Consider the following 19,780-nt stretch of genomic DNA (forward strand, 5'->3'; position numbering starts at 1 on the left):
GCAGCTCTCTTCTGTCGTATCGACAACTGATCTCACAAACTGATTCTCTCTGTTGTTTTCCCCTCGCACATAACTTCTCAGAGATAAAGGTCAGTGAAAATAAAGAGCATTTACTGATCTGTAGACATTCAGGTCTTGTTTCTAGGGCCTTAACCACAATAGACATTGACAGATTCTTCAGCTTCTGCCAAAGGTCTATCAAAATGAAAATGCCTCCATCATTCACTCAAACTTATGTCTTTACAAAACTGTTTGGTTTTCTTCTGTGTTGATCCTTTTTCCAATATTTGTATTTCATATCATTTAAAAATTAGTATTTAGATCATTTAAATATTTACATTGTATATTAGTTCAATATATGTGCTTTATTTTAAACAGACAGCTGAAAGAAACTGACTGTAGCATGATTTGCATTAGTCCTGCCAGAGATTGCTGTAAACTTCATTTGGTGCAGATATCATCCTGCTGGTGGGCTCTGACGTAAACAGTTCCTAGCTTGAGACTAGCAGGTTTTAGAAACCGTGAAAATAAATAAAAATGATGTTTGAATCTGTCTTCCAGGAGCTGTGATTCATATTTTATATTAAGCTTTGAAGGCAGATGCCAGGGAGCAACGCGGGAGCCTCATGGTCAGATCATGATGAGTTAACAGCAGGCTGCCGGTGTTTGGAGAGGCAATACTTCACCTCTCTCAGCTTAACTCTCAAGTTTGAGTCTATCAGCGCTTTCAGGGAGAGCTCAATTAGATTATAGTTCACTGGGTTAGAAATAGCATCTCTGGTAATAAAGATGTCACTGTCATGAGAGCTTTGGTCGCAGTGGCCTTGAAAGATGTGACCTTTGTGGTAACCACATGGGATTTTGACTGCAGTTTTGGTGTCAGTGGGTGTTTGTCAAGTTTTTCTACTGATCTGTGAAAATACAACATTATTTTTCCACATCTATCATTGTCACAACATATGCCATGTTGTTAAATCCCTGAGGAAATTATCCAGGTTAAACTAGCTCTGACTGGTCATTAGCTGGTCCAGTCTGGTTTAGTTGGCTGATTAACTCAACTACCTGGTCAGGGATAATCGGTCCTTTTGAGGTGCAGATTGGACATTGCATGTTTACAAGTTAGTGTAAAACAAGTCATTTCATGTTGCCAGCAGGTGGCGCTATGATTATAACAGAATATCGGTCATTCGATTTGTTCAGGCAAGAACTCTTATCAAAAGTGTGAAATCTGGGGCAGATCAGAAATTTTATGGCTGAGCTACAACAACTTCCTTTTCCATTTCAAAACATCAAACTTTGTCACAGCGCCCTTTAACGAAAACTCAAGATCTTCACAACTTAACATGGCAAACGCCTTTAGCGAAACTCACCAAACATAATGTTGATTTCATTAAATCTCTAGGAGGAGTTTGTTAGAGCATAAAACGTCCCACTTCCTGCTGCCAGCAGGTGGCGCTACAACTCTAACTGAATATGGGCATGGACATGTGTTCAGGACAGGACTCTTATCAAGAGTTTTCGGGGCAGATCAGACTTTGTATGCCTGAATTCTAACAACTTCCTATTTCATGTCGAAACATCGAAGTTTGTCAGGCCGCCACTGACACACCCTTCAACGAAAACTCAAGATCTTCGCAATTTACCATCACAAGGCTTTAGATGACACTGATCAAATCTGGCGTTGATCTGTTAAAATCTCTAGGAGGAGTTTGTTTAACTACAACACCTGAAAAAAAAAAAAAAAAAAAAACGTCACAAAACTTGCAGATAAAATAAAAAATGACAGACTTCCTGCTGAGTTTCAAACTTCATACCTGGAGACTTATTTATAGGTGTTGGTGTGTTGCATGTGTCTACCGAATTTACATGTTTGTGAAACATAGCTCAAGGGGTACATTGTTGAAATTTTATAGGCAGCGCTAATAAGCAATTTTGCCACAGCCGCATATCAGATGTAAATTTTCTCCACTTCTGGCGCGTGTGTAGAATTTCATGAATTTGATTTATTTTGGAGAACAAGAAGAAGAAACAGCAATTCCAATAGGCCCTAATACACCTCAACAGAACATGACTGTTAAGATGGTTTGACCTGTTTAAACAAACTACAGACTACAGCAACTTCTCCGTTACAAAATATTACCCCTCAGCGCCTATTTTAGGGTGTGCTTTGAGAAAAATGAACCCCTAGTACTTCATGCCCCAGTTTCAAGTCTAAACAGTGTTAGAAAAGATCCAATACCAAAGGAATCGACTGCTCATAGCCTAGATACATATATAATGTTTCGTGAAGCCATGCAGCTCTGTGATTCAAGGGAAGCAGTGCAATGCATGACAAATAAATCAGTATGTTTCAGAGGTCCCATGGGAACGAGACACTTACTAATTGATCTGAATGAGTAACAAGCGTGAATATTATCAGGACGGATTTCAAACGATCAGCGAATATGATTAACCTCACTAGACTCAGGAAAAGCGATCTGTATATTTGATTATGAGCAATTTGATTGTCGCCAAATTGCTGAATTGTCTAAAATGTGGTGACATGTGACTGTTTTATTGAACGATTCACTGATTCATTCATTTGAATGATTCATTAAAAAATGCTGATTCATTCATGGACGAGTCATTGAGTCATTAATTCAGCCGAGTTGTTCAGAAGTTAAACCGGTTTCTGTCTTCATTAAGGGTATTCAAAAACCCTGATAGATTCAGGAATTGATAGACATCAGTGGGTTGCAGGTTTTACTGTGGTGTTGTTTGGAACTATTTTTGTTGAGTGAACAAAAACAGACAAAAAGTTTCTGCCAATATAGTGTCTAAAATGCAAGTTACTCAGTATTAAATATGTAATATATAAAATACGGAGAAATTCCCATTGGCTATAGTTTTATGGGTTTATGGGTTTCAGTGATACCCCTCAGGATCGTATGCTTGTTATGTAAAAACAACATAACTAACTAACATTGTACAGCACGTAACACTGTGGGACCCATTGCATGGATGGTATAAGAATAGATATGAAATGGATGTGTGAACTTTCTTATTATTTTGGATGGGCAGGATAATAAATAGTCAGGGCCATAATGATCAGAAGTATGATGAACACTACGATGTAATAGGCTTTAGTTATAGCTCCTGTCCCCGATAGCTGCACACACACACCTAAACATCCACAATCTTGAAGTTTCTGATGACATTTTCTTCCATTTTGTGGAATGGTGTGATATGAGGGCCGTTTGAAGAGCCTGTCATTTCTCTCACGCTGTGCCATGTCTTCGATAATGAGCTATAAAATATGATGAGAGGGAGAGATATCACATCAGCTCCTTCACAGCAGCCTCCCTATTATTTTGTTTATTTGTTCTGATCTCGCCTTTTGCTTTGTTCTGCCATCTTGGAATATTCTCTAAAGGGCATTTTATGCATAATGTCAAGAATATGCGGTTCATGGACAAAGAAGAGGTGGACAGGAGTAACTTTTCTCTGTTAGAAAAAAGAAAATCACGTCTTTGGGGGGCGGGGATATGTGGACAACCAACTACCTAGAATCTTGTTATCCCCATGGATAATGAATGACGGGCTAGCCAGTGTTAGCCTTCTGAATGTTTCATGGCCAGGCCTCTATGGTTTGACGCATGTGTTGTATATTTGGCTTGACGTGTGTGTGGTGTGGTGCACTGGAAGTGTCTTTTACCATGGCTGTATTCTTACTGCAGTGTGTTCTCTCTCAGGAAAGGTTCTCAAGGCTCTGCCATGCACAAATCAGTTCTTTTACTATACACACATCATTCACCTGAAATGGCACGAGCTGCAGTGCTATTTTTGAGTTAATAGTTGCAATCTTTCTATAGTCAGTATATATACAGTATATATATATATATATATATATATATATATATATATATACAGTATATATATATATATATATATATATATATATATATATATATATATATATATATATATATATATATATATATATATATATATTAGGGGTGTAACGGTTCACAAAATTCACGGTTCGGTTCGATACGATACACTGATGTCACGGTTCGGTTCGGTACGTTTTAGATACAGCAAAATGCAAAAACATCTCAACTTTTCAGAATGCCGCAAGCGCACCGCGGGTCATGTGACAAGAACTAACCAATCAGCTTCATCCTTTCCCATAACAACGTTGAAAACTCAGCCAAGATGAAGGAACAGCTGATCATAGTTGTATATGGATTGCAATTTTGAAATAAATTTAGTAGCAGAGCTACTGCAAGCGATTTTTAGATTTTTAGACATTTATCCTTCGCTGAAATTTCCGCGTCTCATGGAGAGAGCACGTCATTGTTGCTTAGCAAAGACAGACGCCTCATGAGCGCTTCTGCCCGAGCGCTTTGGAAAGGAGGAGAAAGACGTGCTTAGCGTTTTCCACGCGTTTTTAGGAGCGATATGTGAACGGACCCTAAGGCGCTCGCTCACTCAGCACGCGCTGAAGGCTCATTGCAAAATGTCTAATGCATTTAACAGACCAGAAATATAAGATCCTAAAATAACCAACAGGTCTGGTGTTTGGGTGCACTTTGGATTCCCTGTAAGCTATAATACTGGTGTCTAAATGCTGCAGGCATAGTTTGTTGCGTGTTTCTCCTTTTTTTCGTCTTTTCCCAGATACTGACACAATAAGGTGATGTCGGCGTAAATGAGTTGACATGTTTCAAGTATTCACGCTGGTGTTTTTTTTTTTTTTAAAGCAATGAAGCAACCGCGCGAAGCCCTCACTATATAGGATTTTAGAAAGAATGCAGAGCACTAGTGTAGTGTGCAAACTTACCACAGTGTGGATTTCAGAAAGTGTGCAAAGACTTCACGTGCACACTTACCATAACATGGATTTACAAATAATGTTCTAAGGAGGGGCTCTCATGTCACTCTGATCGAGCAGCTCATAGATGGAATCATGCATCTCAAACAATATGTTTGAGAGTCATCTTCTTTTTCTAGTCTGTTAAACGCATTGGCCATTTTGCAACGAGCCTTCAGCGCGTACTGAGTGAGTGAGCGCCTGACTGAGTCATAACATAACATAAACATAAGTTGGTGTTTTTTTCTTCTTCGGGAGTGTCAGGGGCGTTGCCTGTTACGTCGTTTGGGTTATTGGGCTACCTTGTTGAACGCATATCATTATATTTCTCTTTTTTTTTTCCAAATATAATTAATTAGTCCAACGAACCGTTCGGTATGCATAATGCGTACCGCGTACCGAACCGAAAGCGTCGTACCGAACGGTTCAATACGAATACGCGTATCGTTACACCCCTAATATATATATATATATTCAGAAATGTACACACTATTTACATTTTATTAAATTTAATACATTTTATTTATTCATAAATTAATAACTGGTAGATGTTTTACTGTATTTGTTCAAATTTGACATTTTTTTATTTTTTTTATTCAGTTTAAGAATTTGCTGACTTGGGGACATATGTGCTATTACAAATTATAGCAAAATTATTGATGTCAGCGATCTCACCATACTTTTAAAGCAATGTGTTCATGCAATGCATACAAGTATTGATTCCACATTTCTTCAAGTATGCTTTTTTTAGCATTTATTTTTAGCTTAAATAGCAAAACAGTCATTGCCTTAACTCTCAAGTCCGCCTGATTGTCATAGAAACTATTGGCATTGTCATAGTAACTACTGCTCAGAAAATACAGCTAGGAATGTTCTCTTGTATCAGTTTGCAAAGAGCCAGATGTCTCCTGTAGGCTCGATGGAAATGGTATCAGATGAACCTGCAACTGATTCTTTTTGAGAAAAGCCCATCTGGAAACTCTGACCTTTACTTTTCTTTGTCAACAGGGAATGAGCCACTTTGTCGCAGATGCCTGCAGGCTGAGAAAATGCCAAATTGCACATTTACCTCAGTGCAATCCTCTTCTGGACAATAAACAAATGCATTGTTATCCACACAGGACATGAAACGACGAAGTGAATCAATCTTGAATAAAAAGCCATTTAATGAGCTCTAGCAGTTTTGCACAGCACTGTGCCAGAATCGCCCCTCTCATATATTGCACAGATGGGAAGTAATGTTTAACAAGACATGGGAATTTGGAGGAAAGTGCGCCGCCTCAAATTATTGCAAATTGAATTTGCCCCAACAACAGTTTTCTAATAGGCCTTGTTTGGATCAGTTCCTGAGGGAAATCATATTCTCTGTATTACTGATTACCCTGAGGAATATAGACTGAATGTGTTTTACTTTTAATTTTTAGTTGTTTATCTCCCATCATGATGAATATAGTCTGTACATAGTTAAACTTAGCAGGCGTTAATGTTTTGCAATTTGTGCTGCAAAATGTATGAATACAGCAATGATAAAATTCCTACCTGCACGTTAGAGCAGCTATGATTTGGCTGCTTAGCATGGTCCCGTTAGGGCCTGTTGCTAGATGGTGTTGTTGTGTAAAATTCTACCTCCAAGATGTAGCCATGTGTAATGCCTGTTAAAAAAAAACAAAAAAACTGATAACTAATCTAGCAGGCTAGTTAGCTAGCAGCATGCTAACTTGCAGCCTAATAAGCTATCTGCATGCTTAGATGGCTTGTTAATCAGATCTACACATGCTTTGCAGGTTAAAAGAATAGTGGTATGTAAGCTAAAGCTACAGCTAACCAAATGAAAAAATATTTAATTTGACACACTAACTTGCAACCTTATAGGCTAGCGGCATGCTTAGATGTCTTGCTAATTAGCTAATTAGCTATATGCTTTGCAGGTTAGTAGACCATTGGTAAGTGCAGCTAGTGGATAACCGAAGAAAAAGTTTAATTTAACCATTTCTAGCTTCTTTTCAATAACATGACATATCATTTTTGTGTTTACACAGTTAGCACAGCATACAACACAACACTTATTTTGTAGCCTCTCCATAAACAATTTATTCAATTACAGTAGATTTTTTGCTAGTGACCAAAGCATGACATTTTTAAACTTTTTAAAATCTTACAGAAATATCACAGCTCAGGATAGTTAATGAAGGTTTTAGGATTCATAAATGGGAATGTTAATGGCTAGCTCTCTCCTATTATTGCAGACCACCTTAGTATTAGCACACATGCCCCTGGCAATATTTCATATAACTCTACCACTCTCTTCTTTCTCCTCTCTGCTCTTCTGTCTAATTTAATCCATAAAATCCCATAAATATAATTAATTTAGACAAATCGAAAATGAATGAGTCTGACTAAATGTGTCATTTCCATGTCTTCTTCATCAATGCTAATTAATCTGGAACAGGCTCATGTGTATGACCTCACCATTCAGCATATGATTATTCAAATTAGCAATTCAAAGGATGATCCCACTTGTGCCCTCTCACTCCAACCAAAGAAATTTAAATTAGGGTTCTTGTTTAACTAAACTAATAACCCACACACCTAATTCATGAGTGTCTCAGCTATAGCGCCGTTTCCTGTAATGAGTCCACAGGTCTTACAGGTAGTAACAGATGGGATGGACAGTATTAACATATGTATAGGGGAATAGAGTACTCTTCTATGCTATAATTCACAGTGTGTCTGTCTGCTGGTGATGTGAATATATGGACCTGTGGGAATAAGACATGGGAATAAATCCTTGTGTAAAACCTCGCTTGTGTCAAAAAGACAGTGAGAATTGTGTCGAGACAGATCTTATTTGCTGCATTAGCAGAGACCCAAACGGATGTCGAATAAATGGGAAGAAGCCTCTGTGTCTTGTGACAGTCCTGGGTTTCATTTGTGAGCTAATTTGGTCACAGCTTTAAAAAGCCTATATTTGAAAAGTGTGAAACAAAGGAAGGAACGTTAATGCGGCATGTCATGGCATGCCTTACAAGAAAAAGCTGATTTTGTTAAGGAATGCATGTTTAATTAATTGTACTTACAGATACAGTTGGCTGCATATTTTAATTTGTTCTCTATTTTAATGACTGTTTAATTGCATGCATATTTATTTATGCGTATCTATCTATCTATCTATCTACAGTATATACACAGTCTGTCTGTATTTATATGCATTCTTTTAGTCAATATAAGCTTTTATATGAAATATAAATAAATGAATACCAACATACACTACATAAATAAATAAGTACATATTTTTTTCTAAATACATTTTTTAGCAACATTGTAGATTTAAATGATTTACTTATATTTATTCTTTATTTCTTTCAAATCAAATCCAATCTTTGCAAATAGTAAGCTGTAGAACCAGATGCTTGATTGGTGCTATTCATCTTAAATAAGGATCCAATTTACAAAACAGTTAATAAGAAAGCTTGGGTGCTTCTCAAAGCATCGTTTCCCCATCACGAGACTAGAGTAACCCAAATTGTATACTTTCATACCAGTGTGGTTTCTTGGTGCTCATGCATGTTTAAAAAACAGTTTTGACATTAATTCAATCACTGATGTCAATTGTCCTTGGCTTCATGAAGCCTGATTAAGCAGCCTGTTTTTTGGACCTGTTTCATGAGTGGTTATAGAAGTCAAATGCTTGAAGTCTTGATGTTGAAGCATTTATTCAAGTTTCCATGTAACTGATTCAGTGTTGATTTCCATTTGCAGGCTCAGCATGTGGCCCAATGAGAGCTCTGAAAATCAAAGGTGATTAGAAGTGACCAATCGCCATCCTTACACTCAAACTCAACGGTCCCATTTAATTGGCGCCTCGAGGACCTCTCAAGATTTCTTTAGCTCTAAACACTCAAGCAGATCAAAAGAACAACGACACAAACCAACACAGCTACAGATTATGCCTATATAGGCTCCTACGTGCAGTGTAGGTAAGAACATCTCAAAAACCATGGCGGACCCCTACCACAACAACATTTACCACCAGGGAGACGGAGACAGCTATGGGACGTATGGACAGGGGGGACAGGATGGCTACGGTTATCAGACTGACTACCCTCCGCAGGAGGAAGACGCCGCCAGTGACGCCACTGAGGGACACGATGAAGAGGATCAAATATACGAAGGGGAGTACCAGGGCATACCCCATCCAGACGAGGTCAAGGCTGCTCGAAGGGCAGCAAGAGCAAAAGCGAGGACCGTGGGGGACACCGTGTCAGATCAGGAGGAGCTTGCTGAACAATACGAGGACATCATGGAGGACTGTGGACATGGGAAGTTCCAGTGGACCCTGTTTGTGGTGTTGGGTCTGGCGCTAATGGCGGACAGCGTGGAGTGCTTTGTAGTGGCCTTGGTGCTACCCAGTGCAGAGAAAGACATGTGTTTGTCCCACGCTGAGAAGGGAATGCTGGGTAAGTCACCGTTTTAGTGTTCAGAATACCACCATAGCATTTCTGCAGTAAACACCTGAATGTTCCACTAAATGGGAAGTATACTGCACTTAGGCTATAGGTACTGGTTTCCCATGATGCATTGCACTCTTCCTTACATTTACAGTTCAAATCTTTATGGAAATGAACCATGGTTTTAATACAGTAAAAACAAAAAGTAACCACAAATTGAGGGTGGTATTGATACAATAACCATAGATTAACCATGGTGTTTTGTAATAAAACTGTGGAATACAAATGGTAATCAATACTCCAAAAAAATATATAAATCAATACTATAAAATCATGGTTAATTTTAACAAGCTATCAAGTTGCTATCTTTATTGGCTCACTGTTTGATTGTACTGAAAAATAATCAAGACGTAAACAAAAGGCTAAATAACCATATTTAGCAGAAGTGCTAACTGGATACTAATAGAAAACTCGCTTGAGGTTTTGGGATAAACATTTTTTAGATTACAACTGTTTGAAACATTTAGTGCATAATGCATACGATTTCACATAATTTTTAAATGTAGCAGGCTGAATACAATGTACACTGTGCAGTATGTGGCTAGATACTGTAAATTCCATTATAACCTTTGTTAATCTCAGTTTAACATGAAGACAGAGTTAGGATAAACAATCATAAAGGGATATATGCAGGATTTTCTTGGTGTATATTGATTTTTATGGATTTAAACCAATGTGCTGAAATTCTTTTTCCTGAGTCCTTTTTTATAACAAAAACTCAACCAAGAAAAACCGCATGAATTAAATTTAGCTGGCTATGTGAGTCCTGGATGTGAATCCATATGCACATGCTGATGAAAAATGTTAGTGTTATTATTTTTTTAAATTTTATAAATTGAGACAGACCTGAATGATGGCATACAGTCAGTTTTAGCCAGCTGGTACTTCAGGAGACCATCAATTAAGAATGTTCTCAAATTAGCTAATGGAGCACTCGACAGTTGGGACTCATGCAGCTGGGTTTCACGCTCGGTATACATCAATCCACTCTTGCTTAGTAAAGCAGTTGGGGGAACTGACTCGTGACTCCCGAAGGTATGACTGAGATAGGGTAGGTTTTCGGACGGACTAAAGAAAAACAATTAAGCAAGACCAAGCAAGCATAGAAATTGAAGCAAGAGGTAGTTGTGTTTAATGTGCCCCTATCCTTATATTTGAGATATAAGCTTTGTTGTACTATAAAAAAAAATGTTATTGTATTTTATTTTATTTAATAGTAATACAGGACCTGAATTAAGAATAATTACTAGTTTGATCTCACTTCAGAGAAACATTATTCAAGACATGCCTGATAATTCAAAGATTTTTTGAATAATCTGTGCCTTTATTAGTGACAAAAGGAAGCCGGATTTAAAGACTATTGCTTACCGTGTAATAATAAAGACAAATCTACATATCTGTCTATCAGATTGAATTGTTCAAGGCACAAAGGTGACAGTGGAAAACCTTCCCCCGTCTGGATAAGTGATACTGATGTATGTGCAGAAGCAGCGTGTATGAGAGTAAAGACTGGCTGTGAGCATCAGGGAGCCAGAATGAGCGAGCACTTTCTATCCTGCACACCCGTCGTGGAGAACAACTGAGTCAGCAGTAGCCTGACAGATCGATAGCTTCTCTCCTGACCTTGCTCTGATACATAATCCTGTGCCCACCTCCCTCGCAATCGCCTGAAGGGGATATTTTTCACTCGCTTTTTCATACTTCACAACACTTTCGGGACTGGTTCTGATATGGCGTCTTTACAGAGACATTTTAGCTTCTTGCAGGTCTAGAACCGAATATGATGTCTTGTAGAGGTGTCTGCCAATTTTACAGGTTTTCTTAGTGGTTATAATTTTTGGCCCAGCACTGCGTCAGATTTCATGTTGGGTTCCTATAATGCTATCCAACTAACTTTTAAAGTGCAGTCACGTTTACTATTGTTTGTTGAATTTTTGCAGGTAAAATCCAATCATTTTGATAGGATTCCTAGAATGCAATCAGGAATATATATGTATATGTTTCGAAAAATTTTTTAGGGGGCATTCACATATGATTTTTTAAAAGTTTACTATGTATAATATGTCATCTTAAAAATGCAACACTCATAAAATCAGTGCAAATCTTGACATATCAGCCAAAGGTGTTGTTCAGAACACCTGTAGCGTTATCGATAAAATAAAGTAGTTTTTAAGGGTTGAATTTGAAGACGTTTTCAAAAAGGTTGCCAAGACTATCTGACCTTACTAATCAAATAGTAGAATTTTATGAATTTATGGTTAATTATCTAGTCATTCATTGTGTCTCAATGACCTTTATATAAAAGAGGTGAACAAACTAATTACTACACCCCTATTCTATTTCTTCACCAAACATAACTTCAAAATAGGTTTTAATGGTTTTGATTTAAATAGTTTCCTTAACTCTCCTTTATTTCTCATTGGTCAAAAAAAAAAAAACATATAACCCCTCCCGAACTCACGCCATTGGCCGAGTCAGCGTTGCTATGTTAGGCTTCTTAAACAAACAGAGGAATGTTTTGAAAGCAGCAAAGTGCTTTCACTTCTGAGGGGAATAAACCAACAAATAGCCTATTTATAGTTTCCACTTATTAAACTGGGACAGTTGAAATAATTTTACCACTGAATAAATGACGCTCGTCACCTTTAACACTTGAAATGCAAACTAGTAGTCACGTTAATCTGTATTACAATACAGAATACAATCACAGCATCGGCTTAGCCTCCGGCACTCATTTTGGCTTTGAAACGTTGTCACGACTGTGTGACTCGGCGGATTAAGGCTGACCAATGGGATGCTGGGAGGATCCTCATGCTGAGCGGTGGGGGATAATGGCAGCTCAGCTCCATATGTTGATCTGCTCAAAGAGGACGGTGCTGTCACTTTCACACTAGTCTTACACCAAACTCCCTTCACCACATGACCATCTGCACTCCACGCCAGGCAACTCGTGCTTCATGCCTGTGCAACACTATAGTTTTGAGGCGAAAATCTGCAGAATAATGCAGAATAGGTTTGATAAAATGAGTTAAAAGTAGGTGAGAGTACACATAATGTTGGCTGAAAGCATTCTAGAATTACATAAAATATTTATTTAAATGATTTAATTTAATAAATGTTTAATATTTATACCTGATATTTAATTGTTAAATATTTAACAGTATTAAATATGTTATTTATTTTTTAAAACTATTGTTTTAGAATTTTAATTCTTTAGAAGGTTAAGATTATTTTTTTAAGCTTTTTGTTAATACAAGTCTAGTTTTGTAAAAAATCTTGCAGATATTAAAAATGACAGACTTTCTTTTATTTCTGGATGTAATAAGTCTGAAGTCTAACCGTAATGTGTGTGCATTTGGTGAACACTTTTATCCAAAGCAACTTATGTGACAAGGCCATCTAGGAAGTGAACCCTGAAGTTTGAGCTAAAAAAATAGCTTTAATGTTAAATCATGATTAACATTAAACCATTCAAACCTCTACTGCATTCCTGAAGTCTAATTTTATAATCTTGCCCTTCAAAGAACAGTTGATGCCTCCACTGTCATTGTACAACATTTGCACAAAGGTTCAAATTAAATGCCAGCTCTTTAGCTGCTCTCTTAAGTGAGCACCCCGCTGACAGGTACATTCACTAAACATGTTACGTCAGCCAAATTGCACACCTGAGAGTCTTACTATAGCTTCTAAACACCCACCCGCACTCATTAAGATTGACCAGGACCTCAAAACCTTCTATTGCAGTCACTTAACATCGTGACTGCTCATTTGATGTTCCTTTCCTTCAATTTCCGAGACTAAATTAGCTTAAATTGATCGTGGTTGCGTGGTTGAGTTCTGATCTTACATATTTCTTTGTCATTTATATTCACATGGAGACTCTATTGGATCTCATTAGATAAGAGTGATTGAAAGTGAACACCGCACAATAAATGAATTTTTGGGGGTGATGAGACTCTTATTGTGTACTAACAATAAGGAAAGGAGGGAAAGGATGCCCCCTAGAGGTGCTGTAAAATAGAAGAGAGGTACAATATGTGTAATGTTTTATAACATATAAAGAGAGAATATTAAATAACAAAAATTTAAGTATATGTGTGTTTATTAAAGTATGCTTTCTCTCTCTGTGTGTTATGATATAACTATCAATACTGTATGTCAATCGATCAATCAACGTGGTTTATCGTTCCTTCTGCAGGTTTGATAGTATTCCTGGGAATGATGTTCGGAGCATTTATTTGGGGTGGCCTGGCTGATAAAGTGGGCCGACGGAAATGTCTGATTATCGTCCTGGCCATGAACTGCATTTCTGCCTTCTTCTCCTCATTCGCCCAGGGATATGGCTTCTTCCTGTTCTTCAGGCTGTTTTCTGGAATTGGGTAAGCTAAGCTGGAGAAAAAAAGAAAGAGAAGTAGTGGTATATTAAGACAAAAAAAAAAAACACAAAGGTCTGCCCTCCATGGAATTGCTTGACAATAAGTCATTTTTTTCCATTAGAGGTTGAGTCCTTCTGTAAATCAGGCATGTCCAGGCTCAAGCCCTTCTCCCTCGGCTCGACTTCTAATTTAAACCTTGCAATGCTGGACGGTAATTACAGGACTGATTCATGGGGAACTTTCAATCTAGCTGCCTCTGGTAGTATTTTCAGGCTATAGTATACCCTTGAGACTATATCATGACTTTAGAGGTCTCGTCAATATGCTCTTGTGGACATTTACAGGTTTTGTGGACATGATAGCATTTTAAAATAACTGTGGCCATGTGTTGTCTTGCAGAATTGGGGGCTCTGTCCCAATTGTGTACGCGTACTTCTCTGAGTTCCTGCAGATGGACAAAAGAGGAGAACATCTCAGCTGGCTTTGCATGTTTTGGATGATGGGGGGCATCTATGCCTCCTTCACCGCCTGGGGCATCATCCCTCGATATGGTACATATCTATACTTTGTGTATGTAGAGTGGTGTATGGATTACGCTTCTTTTTTCCCTTGCTTTTACATGTTGAATGTTTTGCTGTATTTCAGGCTGGGGTTTCAGTATGGGCACAGAGTTCCAGTTCCACAGCTGGAGGGTCTTTATTCTAGTCTGTGCTCTCCCATCTATAGCGGCTTTTGTTGGGCTAATATTCATGCCTGAGAGCCCACGCTTCCTTCTGGAGGTATTTATCTGAAATATACAATAGCGCTGTTCCAACATATAGTGAGCTGACTTGCTGTCTACTGCCTACACAAACAACTGCTACATGCTACATGGTACCTCATAAGGTTCTTCATAGATAGCAACTTGCCCCACACAAATCTGATTGCCACTAGCAACTTAACGGCAAACAATTCAAAATTGAGTTTGACATTAGCATGTTGCTAAGCTAACCAAACTACACAGCACAAACAAACAAAAAAATCTTGCACCTCAAATAGAATTTGTTGCATTATAAATGTCTCTGCTGTCGGTTTTAATCAATTTAATGCAATTTTGCTGGATAAAAGTAGTATTATTATTATTATTTAAACATATCTTTCTCTTCCAGAATGCTAAACATGATGAAGCCTGGATGATCCTGAAACAGGTTCATGACACCAACTGGAGAGCCAAAGGAGAACCCGAGAGAGTGTTTACTGTAAGTTCAATTATTTTCAAGAGCTGATTTGATGTTTTGGAGTAACGTGATACTTTTTTTTCTTAGCTCTGTGTCATGTAATATGGTAAAGACTTATTCTTTATCGTAATGACTAATGGATAATGAATCCTATAATCCAGGTAACTCAAATCAAGGTTCCAAAGACACAGGAAGATGAGTTTATTGAGATTCAGTCTGCAACTGGAACTGCTTTCCAGAGATGGGTGGTTCGAACATTGACACTGACCAAGCTGGTAAACCATAAAGCTAACAGTTTAACTTACTGTACGTTCTTCAACATGTAGTTCTAATATAAGCTATTTTTGTGTGCAGGTCATGAAAAATGTGTTGTCCCTCTTTGGTCGTGATCTAAGACTAGCTACTCTGCTAATGGCCATTATATGGTTCACAATGGCATTTAGGTAAACCAATTTTACTAACTACTAATTATTCTTGAGTCCTGAAACACTGTTGCATTGATTATTTTAATAATTTCTTCTTTGGTTTAAGGCCAATTCTGTAACTTTAGTGCCTCTAATGTCAGCAAATGGAATTGCAACACATTGAATTAGCCCCATTGGTGGCGTTTTCACACTTAGAAAACATTTTCATTGCTTCTCTTTCTTGTGGTATATTTCAGTTTTTACGGGCTTTCTGTGTGGTTTCCTGACATGATCAAACACCTCCAGCACGAGGAGTATGAATCTAAGGTCAAAGTGTTTCATCGGGAGAAGGTGGAGCAATTTCATTTCAACTTCTCTTTGGAGAACCAAGTCCATAAAGAGGGAGAATACATCAACGACAAGTACACTGACAAAAACGCCATCTGCGACATCAATTACCCACAAATGCTTTTCCTAACTGTCAGGCTATAGTATTATCTCAACATGGGCTTTGTGCTTTCGTGCAGGTTCATCGACATTGAGATGAAGTCTGTGAAGTTTGAAGACTCCTTGTTCCTGGACTGCTTCTTCGAGAACATCCGATCCACTGAAACCACCTTTGAGAACTGCACCATCCGCAGGACTGTGTTTTATGACACAGGTAAGAGATCTTACCCAATTTTCAGAGCTGGTTTAGTGCACTAGACCTCAAGGTTTGTTCATTTCCACAGACTTGTATGAAGAAAAGTTCATTGACTGTACATTTGAGAACGTCACTTTCCTGCAAAACAAGAAAGGATGCCATTTAGACTATGATGAGGAGAACGACGTCCTCGTATACTTGGTCAGCTTCTTAGGCAGCTTAGCCGTGTTGCCTGGAAATATCATCTCGGCACTCTTCATGGACAAGATTGGACGAATCAAGATTATAGGTGAGCTGAACCGCTGCCTAAATGGCTACAAACCTTAGCTTAGCTATTGTCAGAAATGCTATCAGCATGTTTTTATCTAGTAGCTTGCAATCTAGGAAGTCACTAATGTTGTTTCAAACCAAGAGGAGCCTGTGAAGACTATTTTTTGTTCTCTTACAGGTGGTTCGATGCTTATTTCTGCTGGCTGCACCTTTTTCCTTTTCTTGAGCTTTAGTCAGGCAGCCATCATAGCCTGGCAGTGTCTGTTCTGTGGCGTTAGCGTAGCAGCATGGAACGGCATTCAAGTCATCACTGTGGAGCTCTACCCAACTTCAAAAAGGTAAAACCAATGGATACATTTTGAGAAACTAGTGTTGTTTTTGCTAGTGGATTTGCGAAAAGTGTTAAACTTTTGTAGGTTTGCATTTTTCATCCAGTTTTTATATATGTATTTCTTTATATTTTAGCTTTAGCTTTAAATCTATAGATTGCTTTAACAATAACAATACTGGTGTGCAGATTTTATATTGAAACGATTAAATACATGTTGCATTTGTCTTTCGAAGCATGGCTACAAAGTCCATGCCAATTGTAATCTGATTAAAAACGTAAAAAGTGTTACAATCACATTATCAAGCCGACTATGCACAAAAAATTGACTTAATACAAATAGTTTTTAGTAGAACTGAAATTTTAAAGTGAAAAGTGAAAAGCCATAGTGTCTTTTCATTGTCTGGTCTTAACTTCTCTTGCAGAGCCACAGCGTTTGGAGTCTTAAATGCCATTTGTAAGTTGGCGGCGATACTGGGAAGCTCAATCTTTGCCTCGTTCGTTGGCATTACAAAAGTCATCCCCATTCTGCTGTCCTTCGGTGCTCTGGTCGGTGGCGGAGTGCTGGCCCTTAAACTGCCTGAGACCAGAGAGAAGGTCTTGCTGTGAAAATCTGAAGCTGACAGTTTGGTCTAAGCCATTGTAAATGACTATTAGTGTGGAGATATCTGCTGGGATGTATAAAATTGGGCTTATTCAAGAAAATGTAAAATATATACTTTAAATGCCATAATATGTGATATTAAATTCCAATATTCAAAACCTACAAGGACCAACTGATGGATCTACTCCTAGTCAAATATTATTGTATAGATATGCCTGATATTTCATATACAATACGTTAAAAGCCTGTTGAGTCATTTAGAGCCTCAAAAAAAATACCTGCACTAGTTATATAGTTTTAGAAAATCTACAAGGAGTGTTATAGAGAATAACCTCTAGTGAAAAATACAGCTGTCCTAGATTTGCTTGGATGGGGTAATTAGAGTTATGGAAGTCTCAATCCTGTGCCATTTCTTGGTCAAAAAATTCAGGTACTGTTGAAGATTTTACTTTTACCTTATTCTATAGCTTGTAATTTGCTGTCGTCTCACCCTCTGCCTTTGCTTATGATGTAACCTCCACTGATAAAAAAAAAGTGTATTTTTGTCCCGGTGTTTGCAAGTGTCCTACTGTATGTCAAGAGACTGATCTCAATGTGTCGCTGTGTGTTTGGATGCTCGGTGCAGAATGTGCGCTTGTGTTTGTTGGGTCACTACAGAAACCATTACTTGTGCTTCCTCCGTTTTCTATTTTTGCTTATTACCTGTAAACTGGCGGAGCTCCTTACAAAGCTAGCCTCGCTTTACCTTGCCTTTCACTAAATGTGTTGTTTCTTAGTGCTCTCTCACTCTCTTTCTCTATTGCGCTCTTGTTTTATTGTTTTGCATTCTGTGAATCCTGAAAAAGTGGAACGGTTTGGTCACTTTGGACTTGAGCTTCACAGAGCCACATGTCTGTATGTGTTGTTGGCTGAGTTGCATGTGTGTAAGTTACCAAGTAATGTGTCTTTTCTCAATGTGCTGTCTGGATGATGTAATGTATGTCTCACTGCAAATAAAACTGGTTTAGACCATACCAATCATTGGAAATCTGTATCATTTTAGTTTTCATGAGCTGATTATAGAGGAATGGTACACATACAAAAAAAACTCATTACTCACCCTCATGTCATTCCAAACCTGCATGACCTTCTTTACACAAAATTTTGAAGAATGTCTATAAATATTATTTTTGGGCCACATTGACTTCCATTCTATGTCCAGAAAATGTTATTTTGTGTAACCATACAGGTTTGGAACGATATGAGGGTGAGTAAATAATGACATGATTTTTGTTTTTAGCTGAACTGTACCTTTAAAGTTTAAGTTAAAGTTGTCACCTTTGTAACTAACAAACAAAGCTGTGCTTGCTCACTATATTACTTCGTTAAAACACAATATCAAAAATACATGCACCAAAATGAAATCTATACACCTGAATAAGGAAGCCAATTTCTGCCATGGAATAAAAAGAAAAAATAAATAAGGTAAATGTGACTTTTATCCTACAATTCTGACTTTTATCTTGCAGGATATAAAACTGGAACTGCAAGATTCTGAGAAGAAAAGTCGGAATTCTGAGATACAAATCTGTAACTGTGAGAAAAAAAAGAATTTGATTTTATTTTAATAAACAAATAATAATAATAATCTGTGGCAGAATCAGGATTTCATACCTGAAAAATCAAACAGATCCATGTGATCCATATGATTCTAAGTTTACTTGTGAACACTTGCTTCTTCATTTTTAAAGTATATTTGGAAATATTTTCTGGCTTTCACAGAAATAAATCATTTTCTGTTTTCTGTTCTGATGTTTTTGTTTTGTGACCGTACATTATGAATAAAAAAAATAAATAAACATTTATGTGATTCACAGTTTGTGTTTTCTGTTTTTTTTTTTGGCTGAAAACTTTCTTCTGCCTGCCAGCTCATTCTGTCTTGGGGTTTGAGCAACTGTGTGAAAGATGTAACAGCAAGACCTGAGACAGAACTGGAGCAGAGTCCCTTATTTTCGCTTGGTTGAGAGGTTTTAGTTTGAAAAGAAGCTATTCAACACTGACGGTCTCTGAAACTGTAGAAGTGGGTGGGAAAACATGTACAAAAATGAGTTCAAAGATCATGTTACATGCAAATTCTGGTTCAGAAATGAGTGAATATCAAACACTAGACTCCTGGAGATTCATATGATAATGTAATTGCAGTATATTTAGTGCACTAAATTAGTTTTTTCACTTTGGGCACCACATACTCATGTTGTTCTCACAATGCAATGTCATGTTTCTCCTGATTCGCAGCACCTCTGTCTCAAGATATTTTGTTTTGATTCACACTCATGGTGCAAAATGCTGCACACCACGAGAGGAGGGAACATTGTCATTCCCACGGGAACATCAAGAGGACAGTTTGTTGCTTTAAATGACAGGAGTTAATAGAAACACATGCCTCAATAAAAATAGGTTTTATTTATTCTTTTTGATATGGTGAACAGAACACTGTGGTCTTTTAAGACTGAGAACTAATAGATACTAACAGTCTCACCCACCATGCATCTGAGGTGCCAAAGACCACCACAGACCTGGCACCTCTCGGCTCCCGGAG

General features: G+C 37.8%; 1 protein-coding gene across 2 annotated transcripts in view; it reads left to right on the forward strand.

Moving 5' to 3' along the window:
* The window catches only part of LOC113083233 (synaptic vesicle glycoprotein 2B-like), a 29,683-nt gene extending 11,469 nt beyond the window's left edge, over positions 1-18,214 (forward strand). For both annotated transcript variants that reach the window (XM_026254416.1, XM_026254415.1), the window contains exons 2-13: positions 8,612-9,309; positions 13,559-13,739; positions 14,136-14,287; positions 14,382-14,515; positions 14,885-14,974; positions 15,115-15,228; positions 15,308-15,396; positions 15,615-15,779; positions 15,885-16,018; positions 16,089-16,289; positions 16,449-16,608; positions 17,024-18,214. In XM_026254416.1, the coding sequence (XP_026110201.1) occupies positions 8,850-9,309; positions 13,559-13,739; positions 14,136-14,287; positions 14,382-14,515; positions 14,885-14,974; positions 15,115-15,228; positions 15,308-15,396; positions 15,615-15,779; positions 15,885-16,018; positions 16,089-16,289; positions 16,449-16,608; positions 17,024-17,207 (2,064 nt within the window). In that variant the 5' untranslated portion in view covers positions 8,612-8,849 and the 3' untranslated portion in view covers positions 17,208-18,214. The remainder of the gene's footprint in view (positions 1-8,611; positions 9,310-13,558; positions 13,740-14,135; positions 14,288-14,381; positions 14,516-14,884; positions 14,975-15,114; positions 15,229-15,307; positions 15,397-15,614; positions 15,780-15,884; positions 16,019-16,088; positions 16,290-16,448; positions 16,609-17,023) is intronic.
* Positions 18,215-19,780: the final 1,566 nt, after the last annotated feature.

Source organism: Carassius auratus, unplaced genomic scaffold, assembly GCF_003368295.1.
Source record: "Carassius auratus strain Wakin unplaced genomic scaffold, ASM336829v1 scaf_tig00037431, whole genome shotgun sequence".
Classification (NCBI taxonomy): domain Eukaryota; kingdom Metazoa; phylum Chordata; class Actinopteri; order Cypriniformes; family Cyprinidae; genus Carassius; species Carassius auratus.